General features: G+C 41.7%; 1 protein-coding gene across 7 annotated transcripts in view; it reads right to left on the reverse strand.

The window, feature by feature from the left end:
* Positions 1–4,205: 4,205 nt before the first annotated feature.
* The window catches only part of pax3b (paired box 3b), a 29,205-nt gene continuing 9,286 nt past the window's right edge, over positions 4,206–24,124 (reverse strand). For 4 of the 7 annotated variants that reach the window (XM_037087671.1, XM_037087697.1, XM_037087663.1 and 1 more), the window contains exons 5-9: positions 15,750–15,949; positions 14,728–14,893; positions 13,952–14,166; positions 10,470–10,749; positions 4,206–5,920 (exon numbers count right to left, since the gene is read on the reverse strand). In XM_037087671.1, coding sequence (XP_036943566.1) covers positions 5,886–5,920; positions 10,470–10,749; positions 13,952–14,166; positions 14,728–14,893; positions 15,750–15,949 — 896 coding nt within the window. In that variant the 3' untranslated portion in view covers positions 4,206–5,885. Of the gene's footprint in view, positions 5,921–10,464; positions 10,750–13,216; positions 13,306–13,951; positions 14,167–14,727; positions 14,894–15,749; positions 15,950–24,124 lie in introns of those variants that run through there. The other 3 variants (XM_037087679.1, XM_037087706.1, XM_037087715.1) reach the window with 2 other exon arrangements.

Consider the following 24,124-nt stretch of genomic DNA (forward strand, 5'->3'; position numbering starts at 1 on the left):
CCACGTGGCTAAAACAAGCCAGCTAATGCAGTGTCGGAACGAAAGGATCAAATGGATCAACAGATGATCGTAGCACTAATGACCTTAATAAAAGTTCCTCTGTTTCTTACAGGGAGCCAAGCAAAGATGAGTCTGGTATATTATTTTCTCTCTCTCTCTCTCTCTCTCTCTCTCTCTCTCTCTCTCTCTCACACACACACACACACACACACACACACACACACACACACACACACACACACACACACACACACATTAGAAGATATACCAAAAAAACACAAAATACCTGGAACACATTTGTTGTTGTTGTTGTTGGACGAAAATCTGTCCCTGCCCTCATGTCAACCTTCTGGGTAAAACCGCCTTGATTGTTAATTCAACCGCCACACTTTCATCTTGACCTATTACAAGTCCTGAAAGGGGTTTGCAAAGCCCCAGAGTCATACGCTCGACCCAAAGAAAGCCATGACAGTTGAGATGAAAACACATTAGCCACCAGATTTGTTATAGAAGGCTCTCGCGCGACAAGAGATATGTGGGGGTCATTAACGAGTCCACTGATGTGTAAATGTATCAATTTACAGTTGTGTATCATCTGTTGGCTGTCTGCCAGTCTCATAAACACACACTGATCCCTCATCCTTCTCCGTCTGCCCCCTCACCCCGTCCTCCTCCTCCTCCTCCTCCTCCACCTCCTGCTCGGATGCCTTCCCTCTCCTCTGCCAATGTGTTTTTCCGTCTGGGGGTCCAGAGGTTAAGTTGTCCCCAGCATGTGTTAGTGCTCAGGTCATCAGCAGCCAGGACCTGTGATGACAGAGTGTGTGAATGCTGGGGAGTGTCAGGGGTTAAGTGTGTGTACAGGGGTTGTATGGCAGGCAGCTATGTATGAGACACCCCGAAAAGCACTTCCTTCCACCTGGTTACCTCCTGTGCAGAGTGGACAGGACAGAATGGATGTTTTGAGGAGAGCGCATACATAGAGTTATGCAGTGATGGAGCTATGTATTTTAAGGATAATGCGTATGTCATTTATGGTATAAATATAAGACGATGACTGGAATCATAGCTTCTTGTGTGTACCAGTAAGATAAAAATGCATTATCGACTCTCCCCCAATTCATGCAAAGTCTGCTGGAGTTTTGAAACAAAAGATATCTGGAGATTTTCTGTTTATTCCAAGCCAGGGGATCTGTTATTAATGGGAGGAACAATCAATAAAAAAAAAATATCTGTTAAAATGACTTTCTTGTTTTGCAGACAAAATGTATGATTGTCTGAACTGGGAGTGATTTCATGGTGCCTTTTAAGTGGGCTCTGTTACTTTAATAGAGGGAAATTTCTAAGTAAACATGTGTGTCTCGTAACCTCACAGCAAATATTAAGGTAATGATCAGATTATCTATGGTTGAAGTGGGTTCAGGCGTGTGTGATTTAGGGTTGTGTCACATTTTTTTTTTTTTTGCCTTATTCAACAAGTTCATTTACATCATAGATAGTGTGCGTTCATCCAGTACCATCCATCAGATTTTTAACTGCCCATTCTGTTCAGGACTCACATACAGGCAAACCAACACAGTCATATCTAGTTACTGATTATTTCCATTTTCCCACCTGCATCTTGCGGGTCTCTGGACCGTGGAAAGAAAGCAGAACATCTGGGGCAAACTTACACGAGGGGGCACAAGGAGAACATGCAGCCAGCTGGTCATCAGATTCAAACTGGAAACCTTCAGTATTAACCACTGCCAACAGGTTTCTCTCTTACATGATTATTTTTAAGTTGTTTTTTTTTTGTTGTTGTTGTTTTCTTGTTTTACCGTGTGCCCTCAAACAAAGAGCCATGGCACACATGGTAGAGACGTAGACATCAGGACGGGTTCACACCCCACACACACACATTTAGCATTGTGAGAATGACAGAAGCAGCTGCTGGCGTGATCCGGAGGTCATGTTAGATCACAACACTGAGGAAAAAAACAAATTCTTTAACCCAGGGGGTTGTCTAAGATGTGAGTTACTGGATCACATGGTTATACAAGGCAATGAGTGTTGCACTCAGTGTGCGAGTGTGTCTGTGTGAGAGCGACAAAAGCAGGGATTGAGTTACTGTGTGTGTGTGTGTGTGTGTGTGTGTGTGTGTGTGTGTGTGTGTGTGTGTAATGGGGTCTTACATTAGAGCTGTTTTACTTCTTCTGTTTTATCGCATTTATTCCGGTTAGGAGTGTAAACAAGCGCAGCGGGGCCATATTTCTTCACAGCAGGAGAGTCTTTAAAATACTCGCCTCACACCATGCCAAAAATAAAATTAAGGAACACCCTGATAAAAAAAGATTGCACTTTAGCCCAAATCCAACTCCACTGTAGCGCACACAGGTGTGAGCTGTGCCAACTGACAAATGAGGGATGTGAAGCTGCTATGTTGTGCACTGCTATGAAACAAATGGATTAAAAGAAGACAGTGATCATTTAAAGGGGTGGTGTGTGATTTGATTAGAAACGTTCAAACATGTGCTGAAGTTATCAACAGAATCGGAGGACCAGTGTTACCGTGATGATGACCATGCAATTTGTTGCATGTGCTGTTAGCCCCTGGTCCAAAGCTCCTGTGCTCACTTGACACCAACACTCCGCTGGTCCCCAGTCTGGACCGCTAGCTGCACGGCTAACTAGGCTAACTTGCTAATCACAGCTACAGTTAACAGCAGTTAGCTTTTACTCTGAGGATATGCTCCCCTCTATATGTTTTTAGCATGAATTTGACAACTAGCCAGTTCTTACGTATTGCACCTTTGAAGCTATAATTTTTAACGTTTCTGCATTTAAATGTCTGAGGATGACCAGACCTATGATGTATGTGTTGCTGAGCTGTGTGCTTACATTATCCAAAAACTAATTTGTGTTTTTGGAACATAGAGGGGACTTTCCATATTTGACACAGAAAAAAAGTTATTAATGCCTTATTGAAAAAAAAATGCTTATTTAATTTGGAATTATTTGAATACAGCTGTATGTGTGGAGCAGAAAGAGCCGGTGGCATTTCTGCTGCCAGGCAGAGGTCCAACAATCCAAAAATCAGTCAGTATAAAATACCATTAAAATAGTTCCATTTAACTACACTCTGGGGTGTGTTCAAGAAATAATAGGCTTTTCAGTGCAGGGGAGGCTTCATTAATAAAAGTAATGTCTTAGCTTTTAGAATTCTGCAGGTGTGATTTGTCTTCATCTTTAATGGTACGGACTGATTAAGAAAGCAAACACTGTGTGTGTGTGTGTGTGTGTGTGTGTATGCGCGCCCAAATGTACCTACATGCAGTATGTGCACATCTGTAAGCCAAAGTGTGTGTCCTCAGGTGATTAGACTGCCACTGCTTGTACTTTTCCAGAGTAAGTGTGTGAAGCGTGTGGGTGTGCGTGTGTGTGTGTGTGTGTGTGTGTGTGTTTCATTTGGTGGCATGTGTGTCTCTGTGTCCTCTCATTGGCTGAATTATTCAGGCTTAGCAAACAGAGCTGACAAGACTATGAGTGATCCTTAACGCTGTTATTGACTTAGACTTTATTTATAGAGTGTGTGGTCCCGCAGCACAAGCTGTGCACAGCGGCACCCCTCGGAGGCCTGCGAGCAGACACGATTAATCAGAAGAATGTTATAATTAGGCCTGATACCCTCAGGCTGCATGAACACGCACACACACAGAAACAACACTTATATGTGAACATGAACATAATGAATGAAGAATATATGAATGCAGAGTGGGCCCTGTGTGTGTAAGCAGGGTGGATGGGTTGCAGAGGTTTTCGGAGGGGCTGGCTGCTCTGTTTGTCCAAAAACGCTTTAAGGCTTGTTCTCTTCATGCGAGTTGAGGTTGCTAAACAAAAGTCAGTTTGTTACAGTAGCGGGGGGCCAGCGGGGTATTAATACACACCAATGCAGATGTCTGAGCATTTACTGCCATCCGTGAGAAAGCCTGTTGTGCTCAGTGTCTCAATGTCTGGTGATCCCCATTTGGCCGGGCCTATTTTGGTTGGAGGGTTCACATGAGCGCCATCAAAAGTACATATTTGTCTCTGAGTCCACTTGGATTTTGCTGTTGAGTGAATCACAATTGCTCGCTTTCTTTTTCTCAATTCGTGGCAAAAATAAATACAAAGGCACCATTTAGCAAATTACCATCAGCTGAATAAAGGATGAAAACAGCAGCTATTTTCAGGATTTTTATTTCATTATAAATAGTAGTGATAATGCGCTTGTACACATGACATTATGTCATATCGATTTGTCCAATAATACAAAAAAATATATCAAAAAGAATGAAAAGAGTGATTCATTCTAACACTGACAGATGTACAAAACAGGAGTGCGTCTGGGGGCACTCAGTTATTCTGAGCCGTAGATTGATGGATTAAGTATTGTCACTCACTTGTACAGGTTTTACAAAGACACTGTGGACATACAGCTGTGACAATAAATATGTCTGGAATGCATCACACACCAAATCAATAAATCCTGTGTATGCAACATGGAAACAAACAAGGTCCCGAGCAACACAAAAAATAAAATAAAATAATGTTTTGGCTTTCTCATTCCTGGTGATTTTTCTGTTTACATTAGCATTCCCTTCATTCGCTCTTTTTCTCATGACACAACACTGACTTAAGTCTTTACAAATGTCCTCCTCTCAGTGTCCTGTTACAGCAATATTAACAATGTTCCAATTAGCCTTCAAAGGCACATGTGTTGTTCCTTTGCAAAGTCCTAAACTAGATCCAGAGTCTAAATCCAAAGTGTTTCGTAAGACTTTAAGAGGCACGTTTGATTTTATTGTTTTAATGGTGACTCAAAGATACATGATATTGCACTTCTGGTCAGCTGGGAGAATGGCTGTCTTTAGTCTAAACTATCTGTCTCTGTTTCTCAAGTATCTCTTGGTCGTGTCTTGTGACCTGGTGGCTTTTTCTCGCGGGGAGACGATCTCCAAAGAGTTTTTTTTAACCCTGTGATCGATCTTGCCTATCCCTGCCCCCCTTTAAAGCCACTTCTCCACCGCCCTCCTCTACTGCTCTCTCATCTGTCACTTTCCCTAAAGTCACCCCCTGACCTCCTCTGAGTTCCTCTCTAAAACTACAAAAGGCCGGGATCCCTGCCTCACCGTCCGAAACATCAATGAGAGAGAAGGAGCGAGACAGAAAGGGGAGAGGACGGAGAGGGAGAGACAGAGGGGGAGGACGTAGGAGGAATGTTTCAATGAACTTTCTCTGCAGTACAGCTGTGGTGTACATTAGAGTTTTCCTGATACAATAAAACCCACATAGTCATTTGCTCACGTTTGTTTTCACCGTCTCTGGAATTCCTCTCCGTGTGTGGGATGCTGAGATCTCAAATAAATGCAATAAAATCAACAAAGCCCTTTTCTTTCCCCCGTTCAGTTGATACAATTTGGGGATTAATTTGGGGATACATGGAATTTCATTTGTACTCATGTGGCCCTAGGATATGTAAACATGCTCCTTCAAGCTGCGCTCCACATGCAGAGTCCACGAATAGTGTTTTGGTCACTGGATTTGCATGAACAAAGTCCTTCTTTATGGCACCGTATGCTCAGAACTCCACTGAGATGACCATGTTAAGCGCTGACATTTTTGCGGGTCACGTACAATAGGATGCAGCAATGTTCAGAGTCATTCAACAGTTTTTGGTCTGATATTCCTTCTGGTCCTTGTGTTCCCTTCTTTTCAGTCCATTTTCTCCACAAAGAGAAGAATCAACAATATATTGTCCTGCAGTAGAGAATGTGTCCTGGTAAATGGCAACAAAATTTTGGTCCACATATTAAAAGGTCTCCATCGCTGTACACACAAATGTCCCTGTGTAAATCTGAAGCTCACGATCAGGTGATTTCAGGCCTCAGATAAGGAAGGGCACCTGTGTAAAAAAGAAAATGAAACAATAAAATTATTAACACTGAAAACAGATTTTAAAAACATGATGGAAAGATGATTGAGGAGATGTACGACCCCAGTACATTTTGGGAATATGTTTAGGCGAGCCGTTCCGCTAACATATGGCTATTGTTAGCATAGCATTTGTAACAGTGGTTTGCGGTGTAAGGTCAGCAGAGGAAGATGTGAGAACAGAAGTGTGAGGATGATCAAATAAGAACAACTACAATATTTGTCAAACTCAGAAGAAGCCAAAATCTGTAATTACACACACAAAAAAAATCAAAATGTCTCTTAAATATTTCCTCTTTGTGGATTTGCCATATCTTATGTATTCAGTTAAATGTTTATTTATATTATTACATATCCCACACTGCTAGCACCAAAAGTCTGATGAAGAAGTTGTAGAATTTAAACCATTTATTTACTCTACAAATACTGCCACCAGGCTACATTATAAACTTTAGAATGTAGCTCTGCAAAGTTGCTGAAAGAAAATTCAAGAAACAAAATGTAAAACTACCCCAGTACAAGTAAAAGTCCTGCATTCAGTGAGTGGAAAATTATTACTGTCAGAATATACTAAAAGTAGATAAATTAAACGATCAAAAATGAAAAAGAACACCACATATACAGAATGGCCCTTTGTGGAATAACAATTCATTAAAACCGGATTACAATAAAGGATGCATTTAATATGTAAGCTATAGCTCAACTCAGTTTTAGGTTCTGATATTAATATCACCTAATTTACACACATTTTTGGTAATAATCCTACAAATAATCATCAATCTAATGATCAAACAGTTGTGACAAAGATATGTAATGAAGACAGTATTTTATAGTTTAACAAAAAACCTTCTTCACAAGTAAATTTATCTTTTTCTGCATTTGAATCTCGTTATGAAATAAGTTTTTTTTTTTATTTGGTGCATATCGAGCAACATATACACTGATACTAATTTATTTCTGATATATCAGCCAACTGATATATCGATCAGACTCTCATGACAACATCACTAATGTCACAGCTGGCAACAGTTGAGCTGATTTCAACAACTTTATATACTGCGGAGCAGCTTAATCCATTATAAAGGATCATCATTTATTAGTTGATTTCTATTTTGGTTTTATAGTCTGAAATTGTAACTAATGCTGTCAAATAAATGAAGTGAAGTAAAAAGTACAATATTAGCTTCAAAACTGTCAAATGGAAATATAAAGTAGCATAAAATGTAAATACTTAAGAAAAGCACAAGTACATCAAAACTATACAATACCTGAGTAAAAATACTAAGTTTACAGTCCACTATAAATAGTCTGCTACAAATGTATAGAAAGAAAATCCAGACCTACTAACTAAATAATGGAAGGGATAGTGCTGTATAAAAGTTACCACCCATCACAGATCCAGAGGAGATGGAAATCTATGTATTTAACCATGTTTTACAGCTGGAGACCCAAAGCAGAGCAAATATGTATGTCCGTTTTCTTTTGCTGGCTTTTGAATTATGTCATCACGTCAAAGGATTTAAACAATTAGGGGAGGTCATGGGCCCAGGGTCTCAACGAACCACAACGGAATAATAAACAAAAAATAATCCATGTTATGGTGCTCAGATCGTAGATCCTTCCTCTGATGCACAGAAAGTGATGTGCTTTATGTTTCTGGGAGACAACTGGCATCACGACTGAGCAGGTAAGCAGACTTCATCAATAAGAGAGACTCTATAGTAATGGGCAGCTCTGAAAAGTGCTGTGTAACAACACCACTGCAATGCCTGCTTAGCAACATAGCATTACCTAAGTGAAAACAAACACGTTTTTTCATGGATTACCACTGTAGTTTCCGTGAGGCAGTCCAGTGAGAGCTCCATGTTGTCAACATGTACCGCGGTGTGGACCGGTCTCTCGGACTGGAACCTGGAGCAGAACTACTCAACACTGCTTCCCCAGCTGACCTCAGTCCTCGCACCTGTTTCTAATAGCGGCCCTGCCAGAGGCTATTAGGATCCGTCCACCCCCAGAAAGGACCTTTCCTCTGCAACTCCAAACCCAACCGCACACCGGCTATCCAGTCGCACTGATTAATCACATCAAGATGGACTGCTCAGGCTCCTGACGCTGTGGAGGTGCATGCAGGCGTGTGTGCTGTCCTGGTGGCTGCCTTAGAGCTTGTGTGTGTGTACATGCACAGTGCCACATGCTCAAGGTTTTTCACGTGTCGTCCTAATTCTTTATTCAGTTCACTTTCAGATATTTGGCCGAGATATTTCATTGGACATGTGCTGCTCACGGACAGTAAGTCAGATATTCATTTGATACGTGCCGCCTCACAGAGTTACATGCAGTCAGACTCGTTGGACCATTGCCATGCTCTTTGAAGGGCCTTGTTGTCTCAAGGTTGCCATGAGGTCAGTGGATGAACCTGATTGGTCAACCCCCTGTGGACCAAAATTGGAAACGGCGGCCGCTGTAATCATGCTGTGACGGAAAACGACGTTGCCCTCTAAAGTTGGATGGAGATTTGTTTGAAGTTGATTTTAACCCTTAAAGTGACAGTAATGTGAAGTGAAAAGACCCTCTCACTGCCGGACAGGTAGGTATTCTCTAAGGCCAAACAGTCTGAGGAGGGCTATCAGAAACTACTGGGGATGGCAGCTGACTCTACAGGGTACCTAACCACAGATTTAAGTATCAGTGCTGGGCTGGTCGCTTCAAATATGGAATCAGATCCGCACAATTAACCCCAACACTAGAGACTGCATGATTGGACCTGGAAAAATGCTAGCTGCTTTTAACAAGCAGTGCTGAGCAACCTGTGTGTTGTCTGCTTCATGCACAACAGTTTTCTTTCATCCCTGTAATCAAAGCAGGGAATTTGCGGTGACAACTTCTGTGTCCACCACTGGACTAATCAGAATTCCTGATGTTCATACACTGCACCAACTGACTTGGTCCTGATGTTTAATTTTAACTCTATCACTGGAAATACATGAAAGGTCGCTATAAAACCAGTCAGCAGTTAGGAAATTGTAAAGGTTGTCAAGTTGTTTCAGGTCATAGATTAAAAAAAACAATTCCATGGCATTGTTGTTTTGTGGTCACATGAGCTCTAAGAACTGAGGCATGCATATTTACATTATTTTTAGTGCAGTTTTGCTTATAAGTTACAAGCATGTCTGCAACTTTGAGAGCCACACAGCAACTGTGGCCTTCTAGATTTAAAAACAATGTGCTCATAATCACCAAATCCACCTATGCAACAGTATGGGTGATATAGCTGCACAATGAGCAATCAGGTTAGGTTTCTAACACAGGCTGAATTTGCTCAGACCATATTTCCATGAAGAATTATCAAGCTGCAGACAAACCCAAATGAGACCAACTGAAAACACCGTTTATCTGATATCAGTTATGAGAATGTTCGGATCTCAGGCGGAAATACTTCTGATCATATATGCTCACCACCATCTAATTACTATATTATTTAATATGACTCAAGTTTTCATATCAGGGCGCCGATAACTGACAAAAAAGTCTTGAAATCACATCAAGCTTTATGTGAAGATTAAGTTGGTGTGGATGGATTTGATTGACTGTGGCTTTGGTGGAATGTAATTAAGTACAGCTACTTAAGTACTGTACATTTTACTTTGACTGCTACACATTTTCACACACACTGGCACACTGTCACTGAAAATACATTTATTGCACCAGATTAGTGCTGTCAAAATATCAACATATCAATACATATTGATTTTGAATATTTGCAACAGTTTCAGTTCTGATTTTCTGCAGCACTGATACAACCATACCATCTCAGCAGTCTTGCACTCCCTACTCTATAACATCAAGTGACGCACACATTGCTGCTGATTATGGTAAGAAGTACTTTCCCTTAGATGCTGTCCTGTCCAACATTCAATGATCCAATGATCAGGTAATGACACTGATTGAATTCATTCTGCATAATGTTTGCACTGACTTTAAGAATTTATTGCATTGTGCTGATCATACTTCAATTGTACTTTAATCATATGATATTTGGTGCAGGACTTGTAGTTGTAATGTAATGGAGTATTGTTGAGTGTATCATTACTACTTTTACTTCTTTAAAGGACTTGAACTCTTCTTCCATAACTGCATCATTAAAAGTGTCCAAAGTTTAGGCAGTGAAGACTTTAATGTCAGAGGCTTTATAACGAAGAATACTTAAGGATAACTTTAACCTGCTATTTGATAATAATTCATAAAACATAAATTAGCATATGCTTGCTATGATGTAAAATGTTTTTTTGTGTTTACATTAATGATTCTTCCTATAGTCATTGCTTTCACTCCTTTTACTGCTGGTGTTTACTGTTTTTTTTGTTAACTGCACTGTAAAAGTTCTCAATCATGTTTAACTTATAAGTCAAGTATGTAGGCAGAGATGATATTATTGCATATATTGTTTGTTTGAATGTGTTCATTTTTCTGTGTCTGGAAGTAAAAGGTGAGAATAAAAAGGTGAAGTATATTGACCTTACTTTGTCCGTACTGGCCGTACTGGTAGGATGCCACGTGGTCGACAGTGTAACCTGGGGAGCTGTAGGAGGGGGTGCAGTAGGACTGGGAGCTGGGCAGGGAGGGCAGAGCCGACATGGAGGGAACGCTGGTGAGACCCTCCAGGCCCTTGATGTGATCCATGCGCTGGCTGCAGCTGGCCGCCATGCCTGCAGGGGGCTCGAGGCCGCCTGTCAGAGGGGAGATGGCATAGTCGCTTTGGGGCTGATGTGGCACGCCGCCTGGGTTCAGCAGGCCCATCACCTGATCGGACAGAAAGAATACAGAAAGTTAAAAAGAGTTGGAAGTTAAACTAGTTTCTGGTGTATTTTGTATTCTGTCAAGGCACTGTGAGTGGCTCCATTGATGGAATAACATGTGGTATTGTCACGGTTGCTAAAGCAGTTAACCTTTTGTTTGCTCATGTAGACATGATTATTGGAACAAACTGAATTTCACCCTTGCAGTGCAGACTTTTTATAATGAATGTGATTGGAGCACCTAGCAAGCAAGAAAGACAGATTTTTTATGAATAAGACAGTGTAAAAGACTGAATGACTTTTTAGATTGTGATACGGCTTTTTAATACATTAAATATCTTCAACTTTGAGCGTGTGTGTAATGTGTATCAACACAGACACTGAGACAAACACACACTCTCAGGCACACACAGGAAATCCCCCTGTCGCGGACATCAAAAGGCTCCCAGCAAGCCCATCCCAGACAAAGATAGCAGCAGAGAGGAAGAATTAAGCAATTTGTCTCAGATCCACGGCTCCACTTATTCTAAAATTCCTTTTTGACACCGCTCCAACAACCCATGGCACAAGATAACAACTTATCTCCGAGAAAGATATGCCGACAAAGATAACACAGAAGAAAGGTCTGTGTGAGCTCGGCTCTGTTCAGCCTCGGAATAGATTTGCAGTTTGAGAAATCCATTTGCTCTTGACCTGGTCTTTATTAGCAACCAGATAATCAAATTTGAGGGAATACTCCTCGGCCAGCAAAGGACGGAAAAGAGCCGTCGGGCAAAGCGTTTCAACTGGTTTCAAAACAGACTTGATACCGCCGACCTCCCGTTCAACGCTCACTGGATTTACCTGTCCATCATCAAAGTGCTCAGTAAACCGTTAATAAGAAATTGCAACTGGTTTTATCACTTATGAAAGTAACTCGAACTGAACCTGCTACCTCTAAATGTATCATATCCCACCTCCTTCTCAACTGAGTGAAGGCCTCAAGGCTCCTCCAGTCGTCCTAATAAGAAGCAGGTATGCTGCTCTTTGGGTCCTTTTGGCCCTCTAAGTGACATATTATTCTACATCCACACACACACATGGTCCTGCTTAAATCATTTCCCAAGTAGGGGAGGAGAATGGAGGAGTCCATGTTGATTTGGAGAAGGGGAGTTGTGTTTCCTCCTATACCCGGTAACATTTTCCTAAAAAATTAACTGGCGTTTGGAGGGTTTGGTTTGAACAGAAATAGAGTGAGGACGTGCTTTGGCTTAAACCTGCCACAGGGGGCAGGGATACATGCTCTATAAACTGATGGATTCTAATGTGGTGATTTTGTCGTTTGGTCTCTCTCTGTTAAACCAATCCTTTACCCATCATCCCTCTCTTCTGAGTCTCTCCCTGCCTCATGACATGGCTGCTGGCAGGCCCATTCAGGGTGTTTCATATCGGATCCATATCTGCGGTTGCCAGCGGCCTAAAACGGAGCATCCAGGAGTGAGCAGGGAAGAATGTCGGGAACATCTGAGACAGGACATTCCTTCCCCGCTGTATGAAATGTATACAAATAAATTAGAACCTTTGCTTTCACATGGAGGAATGCGGAGGCAAACATTTTGAGAATGCAATCACGAGAAGCTTCCCTTGAGGCTATAGCATAGCATGGCATATGTAGCAGTTTACGTGCACATATACAGGACCATGAGGATGCTGTGTCCAGCTACCTTAATTTTTATTAATTGTTTTTGGAGATGACATGCTACATCAGAGCCAAAGAAGGACATTTTAAAACAGACGTATTTCACTGTTAATCTCATAAAAAAAAACACTTATACCTACATGAGTAAAATGCCAAACACCTAATCTGAAAATTGGCCATGTATGTATATATCATACAGTATATACATATATGCAAATATATGTTTATTTTTTTTTTTATTATTGATAAGTAAGTACATTTAAACTCCCTTAATCTCCATCTATCTCAAAGATGAGTAAAGATGTATAAATAGTACGAATTTATTTGTGTCTCCTTGCTCCCTGTATAGCTGCTGTGTTTGAAATAATAATCAAAAAACGCAGTAATCAATCTTCCGATCTAAACAGAAGGTTGAGAAGTTGGTTTAGCCATGCTGCTCAACCATGTCGTGTCATATTTGTGTAAAAGATGTTGCAAAATCCTTAACTGATCCTCAAAATGTCATGGAGTTGATCAATTATCTACACTGTATGTGTGTGTGTGTGTCTGTGTCTGTGTGTGTGTCTGTGTCTGTGTGTGTGCCCTTGTAATTATGTGGACCTGTGAGCATGTGTGTATTGGTGCGAGGGTCCTCACACCGCTGTGGCCTGTTCTCTGAGGAGTCAGACTGCGCTGGGCTGAAATCTCATTTTCTGCCTCTTAAGGTCTCCGAATCCTCTGTCTCCTCTGCTTTACCCTCTGCCTAGGTGCAGAGACATTGGGACTTCATGCCTGGATAATTGGCTGTAATTGTCTTTTCACTTCTCATTTGTCACACACTCAATTGTCCTTCCAGAGTCATCTTACTTCTCCTCCAACAGTAAGTGTACGCAACTCGTAGTACTGCAGAGGAATGTAGAGCGTAAAGTTTATGGCGTATAGTAGACGAGTGGATGAATTGGTGCATTTATGTGCTCCACACCTGGGTGAAATATTACTTGAATACTTGAAAGGGTGTTTGGTTTTTTAAAGTTCTTGACGTATTGTGTGAAGCTGTGTGTCTGACAGGGTAAATCATGCATATCTCAACTGGGTTCAACTCTTTGAAATCATGTTCAAGTCTAATTCTGCCCAGCAGCTCAGGTGTGGCATGTTACGGGAATTTTTCATGCAAGTAAAACAATCTCAGTCTCTTGAGGTATGTACAGTGTCAAACACACAAGTCTTGGTCCTGTCAAATTACTACACACTGCAGAGACACTTAAACCTTTTGACTAGTATTACCTTTTTGTTTTTCTTAAAACAAATTAATCCAGTATGACTTTTTCATTTAAAAGGGAATGCTCAAGAATGGTTCATTTTAGGAATAGTTGTATTTTTACAGAATAAAGTCACATTTCCTCTTGAATGTTCAAACTGTTATCGATACATGTTAAGTTAAACAACAACAGTTTTTTTAGCAGTACAGCCTGCTGCTTTATTGACTGAGCTATAGGTCTGACCTTGAGCAGCTCAAATACACATACTGTATTTAGGTATGTAGTCTCACCTGAGGAGACAGTCCGTTTCCTATAGCGGGGTTCATGGGATTGGCCGGTCCACCGGGGCTCACAAAGCTGTCCGAGTAGCCTGAGAAGGAGTGGCGTCCGGAGGCGAGGCAGTAGGGGGAGCCTCCGTCTCCCTGCCCTCCACCACCGGAGGCTTGATGGCCCGAAGAGGGAGGGAGAGGCTGGGGCCGGTGCACCGTGCTGGGGGCCTCCGACACTGCCAAAGGCATCACAGAAACAGTTCATACACTTGTCAGTTTGTCAGTTAAAATGTGAAAAATGTGGCTGCTAAGCGGTTGGTACTGTGATCAATGAAAGTGCAAATAAAGCCAAAACATCACACTCTAGTGTAGCTTTCATTTTTTGCTGAATTTTTATGTAACTTGAAGCAAAACTGTGGGACTTGATGGCTTTAACTTGAAAAAAAGTAGTGTTCGATAACTGACAGACACTCAGTGATGATGCAATGAAAGGCATTACTTCTGCTAAATTAGTATTTTTACTATGTTTTATTATTAGTTTCAAAATAAATTTAAAAGGTGCACAAAATGCTTTTTGTTTACAGTGAACACTATTTTTACAACAAATACATTTTTGAATCAAACCAAATTAAAATTGCTATGTCATAAATACAAAAACAAAGCCGTCTTTCACTTTCCAACAAAAAAGTGTATTATTTGCACCAGTAACAGACCAAATGCCCATAGCATGAATATTTTGAACTGGAAGTGTATTTGCTACATTTGTGAACTGTCAACCACTGTGTCTCATCTCTCACCTTGTGCTATAGATGAGGGGGGGTAGGTGCTGTCAGAGAGCTGGTAGGGGGGAATGCTGGACATGGCTGAAGGTGGGAAACCCCCTGGGATCAGGTGATTAAATGCCATCAGTTGATTAGCTCCTGCTTGCTTCCTCCACCTCGCCCGCCTGTTGCTGAACCAAACCTAGAAGAACAATGATGACAACATTTGATCAATGTGTGTTGTGTGTTTCAGATCATAGACTAGTGTTATTATTGAATTTCTAGAGGTAGAAATTTAACAAAGGTAGAGGTAGAAATTTAACAAAAACTATCAAAAGTTATAAAGTAAAGAGGTGTGTGTGTGCGTGTGTGTGTGTGTGCGTGTGTGTGTGTGTGTGTGTGTGTGGCTAGATGTGCATCACGGCTGGTTGCACTGAGTATGTGAGTGACATGCCGTGTCCATATGGATGTGGCTCATGCCGGGCCTGCTTACACTTCCCATATGGAGCCAGTGGAGGAGAATTTACTGGACTATAGATCAGAATAGGAAAGTTCAGATTGGGCCCCAGGGACTGAGGATGAGGAGTGCTATTGTATGGAGCAAACGGGGATCATCAGGTTGCCTTTAAATGGTCAGAGAGTGCATAAAGCCACAGGGTTAAGGTCTGAAAGTGTGTGTGTGTGTGTGTGTGTGTGTGTGTGTGTGTGTGTGTGTGTGTGTGTGTGTGTGTGTGTGTGTGTGTGTGTGTGTGTGAGCAGGATGTTCATATTAAGAACATCAAGTGCGTGTCTGTGTGTTAGGTCAGACAGAAGTGAATGTGTGAGTGCGGTGTTGGTGCAGTCTTGTAAACATTTTCATGTTTTAACTTCTGTTGAAGAATTTCATGGTTCTCTGGAAGGGCAAAGCCTTCTTCTTATGAAATCCTTTCAAACATCTTTCATATGAATTCCTGTTTAACAAGCTCAAACATGCTTTTATCTCTCTTCAGGTCTTAAAAAGTTGACATTTTGTACCTACTGACAGTAGATATACAGCATGTGACTGTGCCCTTTCGTACCTGAACCCTGGCCTCGGTGAGTTTGGCCCTCTGGGCAAGCTCCTCTCGGGTGTAGATGTCGGGGTAGTGGGTCCTCTCAAAGGCCCTCTCCAGCTCCTCCAGCTGCTCTGCTGTGAAGGTGGTCCGACTGCGCCGCTGCTTCCTTTTAAGAGGCAGATCAGGTTCTGACTCCACATCCGAACCCTCATCTGAGTGACTCGCTGGTCAAACGCATGAGAAAGAAAAATAAGAAAACAGTTGGGATTTAAATTGGGCAAAAGTTGATGCTGTCCCTCCTGAAATGTTTAACACACACACATTCAGCTTAATTCAGCCTCAGCGGGGTCTCTCTTTGAAATCTAAGGTGACTATAATTCTGAAACCTTGTTGAAGAGCAAACATGCTGATCTTATAGAGCAACCCCTCATGGCTGTAACATCACATGGATAATTAGCAGAAAAGTAAAATGTCAACTTTTCTCTTCATCATTTATTTACTTGGTGTTGTCTTTTTCTTTACACACTCCCACACACATTCGCACCATCAGGTGTCAGTCTTCCTCACGGCCTTGTGGCCAAACAGACCTCCATTCAGAAGGAATATTCTGAGCCTGAGGAATAATCCCACTGGACAGGATTCCCAGGGCACCACAGGGGGACTGATGGACTAAAAGCCACACAAAAGGCTAATTTGGATCCAGGGGCCATTCTTTGAGTGTGTGTGTGTGTGTGTGTGTGTGTGTGTGTGTGTGTGTGTGTGTGTGTGTGTGTGTGTGTGTGTGTGTGTGTGTGTGTGCGTGTGCGTGCATGCTTGTGTGTCTATGTCTGCGTGTGTGGATAGGAGCGGTCTCTTGGATGAAGGACAGACTGTTGAGTGTGTCTACTCTCTCTGTCTCTTCATACAAGTATGAACTCACAGTTCAGATCGGGAGATTTCTGCAGCAGCTACAGTGTATGTTTGATAATCAGATACTGAGTCGGTATTAAGTTCTGAGATAGTAATAGTCAGAGAATCAAGTCTAAATGGAGCATAAACAGAATGTTCGGAACCAATTTACAATCATAATGTCATATCACGATTCAACAGTTTTCAGTCATATAAACCCTATTAAGTGTCAATCTTATATTATTTTGACATCAGATGTCACTTCTCATGTCTCATGTTTCTCTAATGACTGAAATGCTGTCCTGACAAAATAAACCTTCAGGGTAAAACGTCCGTTTAAAAGTCTTAAAATTGCATGATTCCTCTGATCAACAGTGCACAGCCCAAATTCATTAAATTTCCAATTATATAAATAAATTTTTAAAAAAAATGCAAATCCTCACATTCGAGAAGCTATATTGAGAATGTTTGATAATGTTGAGAGAATGTTGATAAATTATATGAACTTTGATTAAAATATATTAAATATCTGAATCATTATTTTAGCATCAATCAGTTAATTGAAGAGACAAAGTTTTAAGACTAATCAAATAAATATCCTGACATATAACATATATGTCTTAATTAATCAATTGATCTATCAGTTGTCAACTATTAAATAAATCATCAATTGTTTTGTTAATCCTGTGGTTGGTTAAAAAAATTTCTAAGGGGAAAAAATGACAATATGACAATATATTTTTGGTTTGTGGATAAAACAAGACATTTGAGGATGTCATCTTAGACTTTAGGAGACACTGAAAACACTGATTGTTGCCATTTTCTGACTGTTTATATACAAAACAATTAATCAATTAAACCATAAAATAATCAGGAGATTAACCGTCAGTGAAAATAATTACCAGTTGCCACCTATTTTTGACTTGTCAACAAGTGTGATCTTCAGCCTGACCGGGCTGCAGTGATATTATGTCTCCTGACAGCCTTTGTGTTCCTACATTTCATCTTTGTCTCAGATCAGTATTAATGCTATTGTGAACGATGTTCTATAAGCCAACAGCTTGGTTTTTAACTCACAACTTCAAACACTCCATTGGCTCTCTTCTAAGTTCACCAAGGCCAGTGCCCCTGCTTTTTGTGCCACACTTAATTAATTCCCCCTCAGCATAGGGGAAGTTTTGTGTGCAACACTGTATTAGTTCCCCCTCAGAAGCAACAATAAAATACAAGAGAGTCCAAATAGCTCATGGCCCCTCATGTGAAACTGATCCTCTCTCCCCCTTTGGCGATTTTCTCCGTGCAACACCAATAGCAGTGGGAGTCAACTTAACATGCATTAGGAGCAAATTGGTAAAGAAACATTCAAGCATGAGGGAGGCAATAAGTAAAATATTTTCAAAGGGGGAGCGAGAGAAATGGAGACATTGCCTTAAGCCTCTGCTGAATATATTGCAATTTTGCACTCATAGATTGCTGGCTCTGAATCAACTTGTGTGCGAGTTCAGCATTTTAACAGAAAACAATAGCTAGGCTGTAAAACTAAAGGGCATATATCTCCTGAACATGATGCACAGAAAAGAAGGGGGAAAAAATGGCCTCCATGTTACAAACTCCAATCAGCCATTGTGTTTTGCCACTTTTTGCTGTCAACACGGTTTACGACATTGCAACAACCTCGCCAACATTTTTCGTGACTAGCTTGGTTGGAGGACTTGGTGGGGAAGGAATTTGGGGTGTGGGGCTTGGAGTTTTGGACAGGATGGTTGAAAAACAAGAGATGAGGCCTTTTGTAGCCTCCCCCTCCAGCTCCTGCATGGAGGAGGGCTGCTAGGAATGCTTTTTCGCTCCCCCCCGACTTGAGCAGCATGCACGTTCCTCAGCATTTCACAGGGATTTGGGCCCTGGGAAAGCTGAGGCTGCCGGGAAAATCCTTAATCACTTTGGAATTACCTATCGGTTATGACTGCTACCGGGGTTTCAAAAGAAGCGACAGAGTGGCACCTCTGAAGTCTTGGGAGCCTAGTCACGATACAATCAGATCCTTTACAGAAGGCTCAGACAGGCTCATTTGTTTCACTTCACTTTGTTGGACTGCTACATCACTTGATGATAAGATACAACAAGATAAGACGATGGGACAAAATGATAACGATGTCTGAGGGGAAGCTGGGTCAGTGCAACCTCTGATAACAACAGAGCAAATGTATTCTACTGAACATCCTCCAGCTGACAGGTAAAACACTAGCTGATTAAAATGGCTACCACAATATGGAGAAAATGCCAGACCTGCACATTTTTCACTTCAAACACTCCCAAACTCTTAATTCGCCCCAACAAACAACTCTGTGCACTCCGGCATGCCGCCCTCCTTAAACAAGCACCACCTTCTCCACCCTCCTCTCTCGCTCTCTCTCCCTCTCTCTCTCTCTCTCTCTCTCTCTCTCTCTCTCTCTCTCTTTGTCTCGCTTCTCCCCATCTCTCTCTTTTCCACCCATATTTCTCTCTGTGACTCTCGGGTTCTTTGTTGCTCCACAGAGCTGAGGTCTTTGCCGGCGATTTCCACGCTCCATCTGTGGAATCCGTCATGGCTCCCTCGGCCCTTCACAGTGGAGGGCTGTCACCTGCCCCATGGGGGAGCTGGAGGGGGGACATAAAGAGGCTCTGCAGAGGGCTTGGGGGGTTGGGGTGGATGGGGACACAGCCAGGGGCATTCTAGCCCCCCAGACCACCCCCCCCAAAAAAAAAAAAAAAAAAGAAAACCACCCCCTTCATCCAGAGGGAACTGTAAGAGCACCTGAGGGGGTGAGAGGGGCAACAGGGGCTGTTGCCGATGTAAATGTACCCAAGGGGATAGTCTGTCTGGGCATCTGTGTTGTTGTTATTGTTAGCAGAAGCGTATTTTGTGGGCGCTCTTCAATGCATGGACACTAGTTGAGGTGAAATGAAGTTCGTCCCCCACCCCATGATTTCCCCCTTCTTCTCTCTATACGTTACTCTCTTACTGTCTGTCTCTTTCCTTCTTTTTTAAAAAAAAAATGTTTAGCTCCTCTTATATGTCTACGAGCCCTCTAAAAACATAAGAAACCAACCATCAGGCATGTTGGTGACTTGAAATTAACAGTTTACTATGAATAGCTGAAATTTGAAGTGATAAAATTTAACTTGTAGCTTAGTGTGTTTAAGTAAAGTGCTGTACTTAAGTATAATTGTACTACTTTTCAATCACTTGGGTATATACATTCTGCTATGATTTTTTACAGTACAATTACTCGATAACTATAGCAGCATAATCAGAAAAATGTTGAATAGCGGATCAGATAATCAGCCAGGTACTGATACTAGATCAACCCAGAATATACAGTATATACAGCCATATGAATATATGTATGATATTTTTTTACTTCTCAAACTTCTCAAACTTAAATACATTTATAATAGCAAATACTTGTGACATTAGCTCGATAAGTACTCATATGGCTGACAAAGTAATACTTAAGCACAATATTTTTACTTTTACTCAAGCATGACTATTGGGCACTTCATAACAGAAAAGTCCTCTGCAAAACACAAGATGTTTACAATATGTCTGCCCATTTGCATTCAATATTTTTTAATCATTTTCAGAAACTTCATGTTTTCAGAAATTGTTTTTAAGAAGATCACCGCAATTATAACACACTGACTTGATTTTATAGGAATGTCAACAAAAACTGTTTCTAATTAAAAGCATTATTGAGCGCTCATCAGAAAAGTGGACCATTTTTATTGTGGCCTGCGATGACTAGTGTCCCACTCCAATGGTAATCAACTTTTGAAATCTGGGTGCAAATGAATAAAAACCTGCTATTAGGGTTTTTTATGTATATGAGGTAATCATATCACTGTGAAAAAAATAACAGTAACGTGCTTACTTTTGTGCGTGTGTGTGTGCGTGCGTGTGTGTGTGTGTGTCAGCAAAGTTTTTCTACTGCTGCACACATAAAGCTGAATCCTAAAATATAATGTAATGCAAATTAAAGTGGCAGGTGATGAAGATTCATGGGGTGACACCCGGGGCGTAAAGGGTGTTTTGGTGGCAAACTTGTGCCAAGACGGAGGGCAGCCACCCATTCACCCCTCAAGCTCACTACTCCCCACAGCTTGGCTCAGGAGCTCATAGGCACACACACGCACAAAGACTGCCGCACTCCGAGCACATGACCTTGTACACACATGTCCGGGCTTCCCCTGGTTCTACATGCATTTTAGGCATTTTATGTTAATCGAGCTTGTCAGCCCTGAGGCCTCTCCACTCCAGTGTCCATTAACAGTACTCCCCCATTACAAACAAACATGCCACTAAAGTGTGGTCAAGCACAAACACACACGGACATAACTTTCCAAACTGATCTTTGGAACAATAAAATATAATTCCGCATCAGCGCCTGTATTTTAAGAGTAAGAGAGGAGGTGCGGAGAGAAGAGGTTGAGACCTTTCCCCCTCTGCCCAGATCTTTTCCAACCTTGTAAATCTGTGGTTTCAGAGTGCCCCATTTTCCGTCATCGCCTCACTATCCCTAAGATCTGATCACATCGATTTGGCACCGTCAAATAGCCTTGGCCAATCAAATTATCCACTCTAACGGTCATATCGCTCCCTGACCGTATACATATGCTATATCTTAAAGCACTGTATTTATAGCCCCTGTAAACACTTAACTTCTCTCTGTAAACTTTTGCTCCACCTCAGCTCAGAGAAGTGGGGGTTTGCAGGCATGGTATTGACTCTTGTCAGTTCATCGAAATACGAGAAAATATGAGCCTTAAAAGGGTAAAATTATCTGAGTAGGAAAAGCCGCCTCGGCAAGATCGCCCGGGAGCCGAGGAGCATTAAGCCGCAAAATAAGAGAGGAGCAGTTGGAAAGGGGGTGGGTGGAAGGGGTTAGAGGAGAAAAGAAAACTGTTTAATTTAACCAAACTGAAGCCCTGAGAGGCACACAGTGCATGGGACTCCAGGCCAAAACAACTTCTCTGGAGCCAAGAAAGCCCAAAATGGATCCCACCGTGCAGCGCCATTCCAGGGCAGAGAAAAACGAAAAAGGAGAAGAAGGAGGAGAATAGAGGATTTAGCTGAAACAGACTGTTGGAAAGACTTCGGCATTGCTGATTTTTTTAGGAGGGGGTTAGGGGTGGGCAGTCATTTGGGGACACAAAGGCTTAATATATGTCCACTGAGACATGAGACAGTATGCATTGAGCATGTATGTGGGAGACAGATAGAGAGGGAGTGAAAGGGGATGTGTCAAACTTGGATTTCGGGACTAGGGGGAATTGACTGACCATATGTGGACTGTTTACACCCCTCCTTGGACATCCCAGTAACTCTTCTGGGGCTTTGGTTAATAGTGAGGCTAAATTGAGCCTCTGACACATTCCCCCCCCTTCTCCACCTACCCCGCTCGAAAAACACAAAACAAAAGGCAGAGGAGACAAACGCAGCATTTATTTGGGCGGGCCGACCATGCTGCTCCCATTCAGGAGCCGGAGGACTAAGTGACTGGCCGACTGCATTAAACAGTATATAGAAGTCAAGACAGGCAGATGCTGGGCCGGATAATGGCTTTACTGACAGCTTATGGACCCATCTGTGACTCTTTCTGTTGGGCTAGGAAAGAGATGGTGTATGTGCGAGTGTGTGTGCGGGAGGGGGTCTGGAGGGCGAACTCACTTGACTTGCTAAGGAGGAGTTTCAACCTACACAGCTGCCCTGTAAATGAGAGTGTGCCACAGCGTGTGTGTGGTTGTTGTGGGTGTTTTAGCATGAGATTGTGATTACACACACACACACACACACACAAAAATGATGTGAGCAATGATGTTATCAATCACAGCCTTGTTATGCTGCAAAAAATGGCAGGGCCAAAGTATGAAGGAGTCTGATGCTCCCAACAAAGAATTCTGGGAGTTGTTGAGGATGTATGGGGGGAGTATGAGGAAATGGTTACCTGTCATTTGTAGCTAAATGTGTTTCTAACCCTGTTTCCTGTGTAGCGCTGGGGGAGAGCGACCCTCCGTGGCCTTGTGACCCTGCAGTTCTTCTCTGTCTTTTAACTCTGAAAATGACTCATAACTAAAGTCAGTGGGGAACACATTGGAGTCCAACAAGGAGGTGAGCTGTGAGCAGGTTAGCTGACAGTCTCAGTTTTTGCAGTTTAAACAGAGGATGTTTGACAATTTCATCGTTGTTACCTCTGCTGTCAGGATGCCCCTACTGACACATCTTACATGTGAATACACACAGTGATACACTGAACATTCAACAACATAAAAAGAGTCCATCATCATAAACACTTGAATCTGAATGTCAGGTACTTGCCCATTAAATGTACTACAGGAATTTTCGACTGATTATGAAGTCACAATTTAATACTGATCCCTCTATATGAGCTGCATAACCAAGCAGGACCTTTAGAGACAGATCGGCTATTTCTGTATTACTAATACTGTTATACTTAATGCCTGTCAACAGGTTGGATAAATCGTGAAATCGAGCTATTTTCTATGGTGGTGTGCTAAGATTCTCTTCAGTCTGGTGTTACAGTACGACACACGACACTTTTTTTTTATTATTTTATATCTATTATAGTTATATTTAACCATGGTCATCTTTTGTCCAATGGGGCTGGCAGAATCTACAAGAATTGGACATAATTATAAAAAAGAAACAGATTTAATCCAGTGCAATTTAATTTCTCAAAATGTAATGCAAAGATGCAAGAAAAATAAGATAGATTTAGAACAGCAGTAATGTACTCTAAAAAGCTGCATTCACGTTGGATGAGGGTAGATCTTAGTTTCCTGCTTTGTACCTCAACTTTCAGTAAGTTAAATATTACTACGGAACTACTGGTTTTGCGGTACCTGTAATACCTGTAATCTAGTTCTGCAGAGAGGTGCACTCATTCAAAACCCTGAATTAAATGGATTACTTTACTTTTTTTTTTTTAGAAGATTGCATTATTAGCGCATGCTCCAAAGCTCAAAGACCAATATGAACATGTGTGAACAAAAACCGTGATTCTGTGTCTGCTCGATGCCTTCATGTTTGAGATGGTGCACATCGGTTATGACAAAAGATATTCCCACATGGCATGACGATAGCATAAACCCACATTTTAAGCCTCTTTCCTGACACGACACAAAAGCTTCTGCACTAATTAGTTAACAAAGCTTTGAATGAAAGTCAGGCTTGATCAGTCAGCTGATTGACAGCTGCCTGTCCCTCGCCAGCAGTAAAGATGGTGCATTTACTGGCCTCTGACTGGCCTCTGGAAACTTTGACACTCAACCCTAACCCCAGTACACGCACACAGACACACATTAAAAACAACCATGCTCAGAATCAAACAGACGGATGCATGAGAGGAAAACACTCACATTCTTACTCACTTTCTCAGAAACACACACACAAACACACTCATGCACATTAAAAATCAACCTCTCCCCCTCTTTCCCCCCAGCTGTTGTGCCTA

Source organism: Acanthopagrus latus, chromosome 2, assembly GCF_904848185.1.
Source record: "Acanthopagrus latus isolate v.2019 chromosome 2, fAcaLat1.1, whole genome shotgun sequence".
NCBI lineage: Eukaryota > Metazoa > Chordata > Actinopteri > Spariformes > Sparidae > Acanthopagrus > Acanthopagrus latus.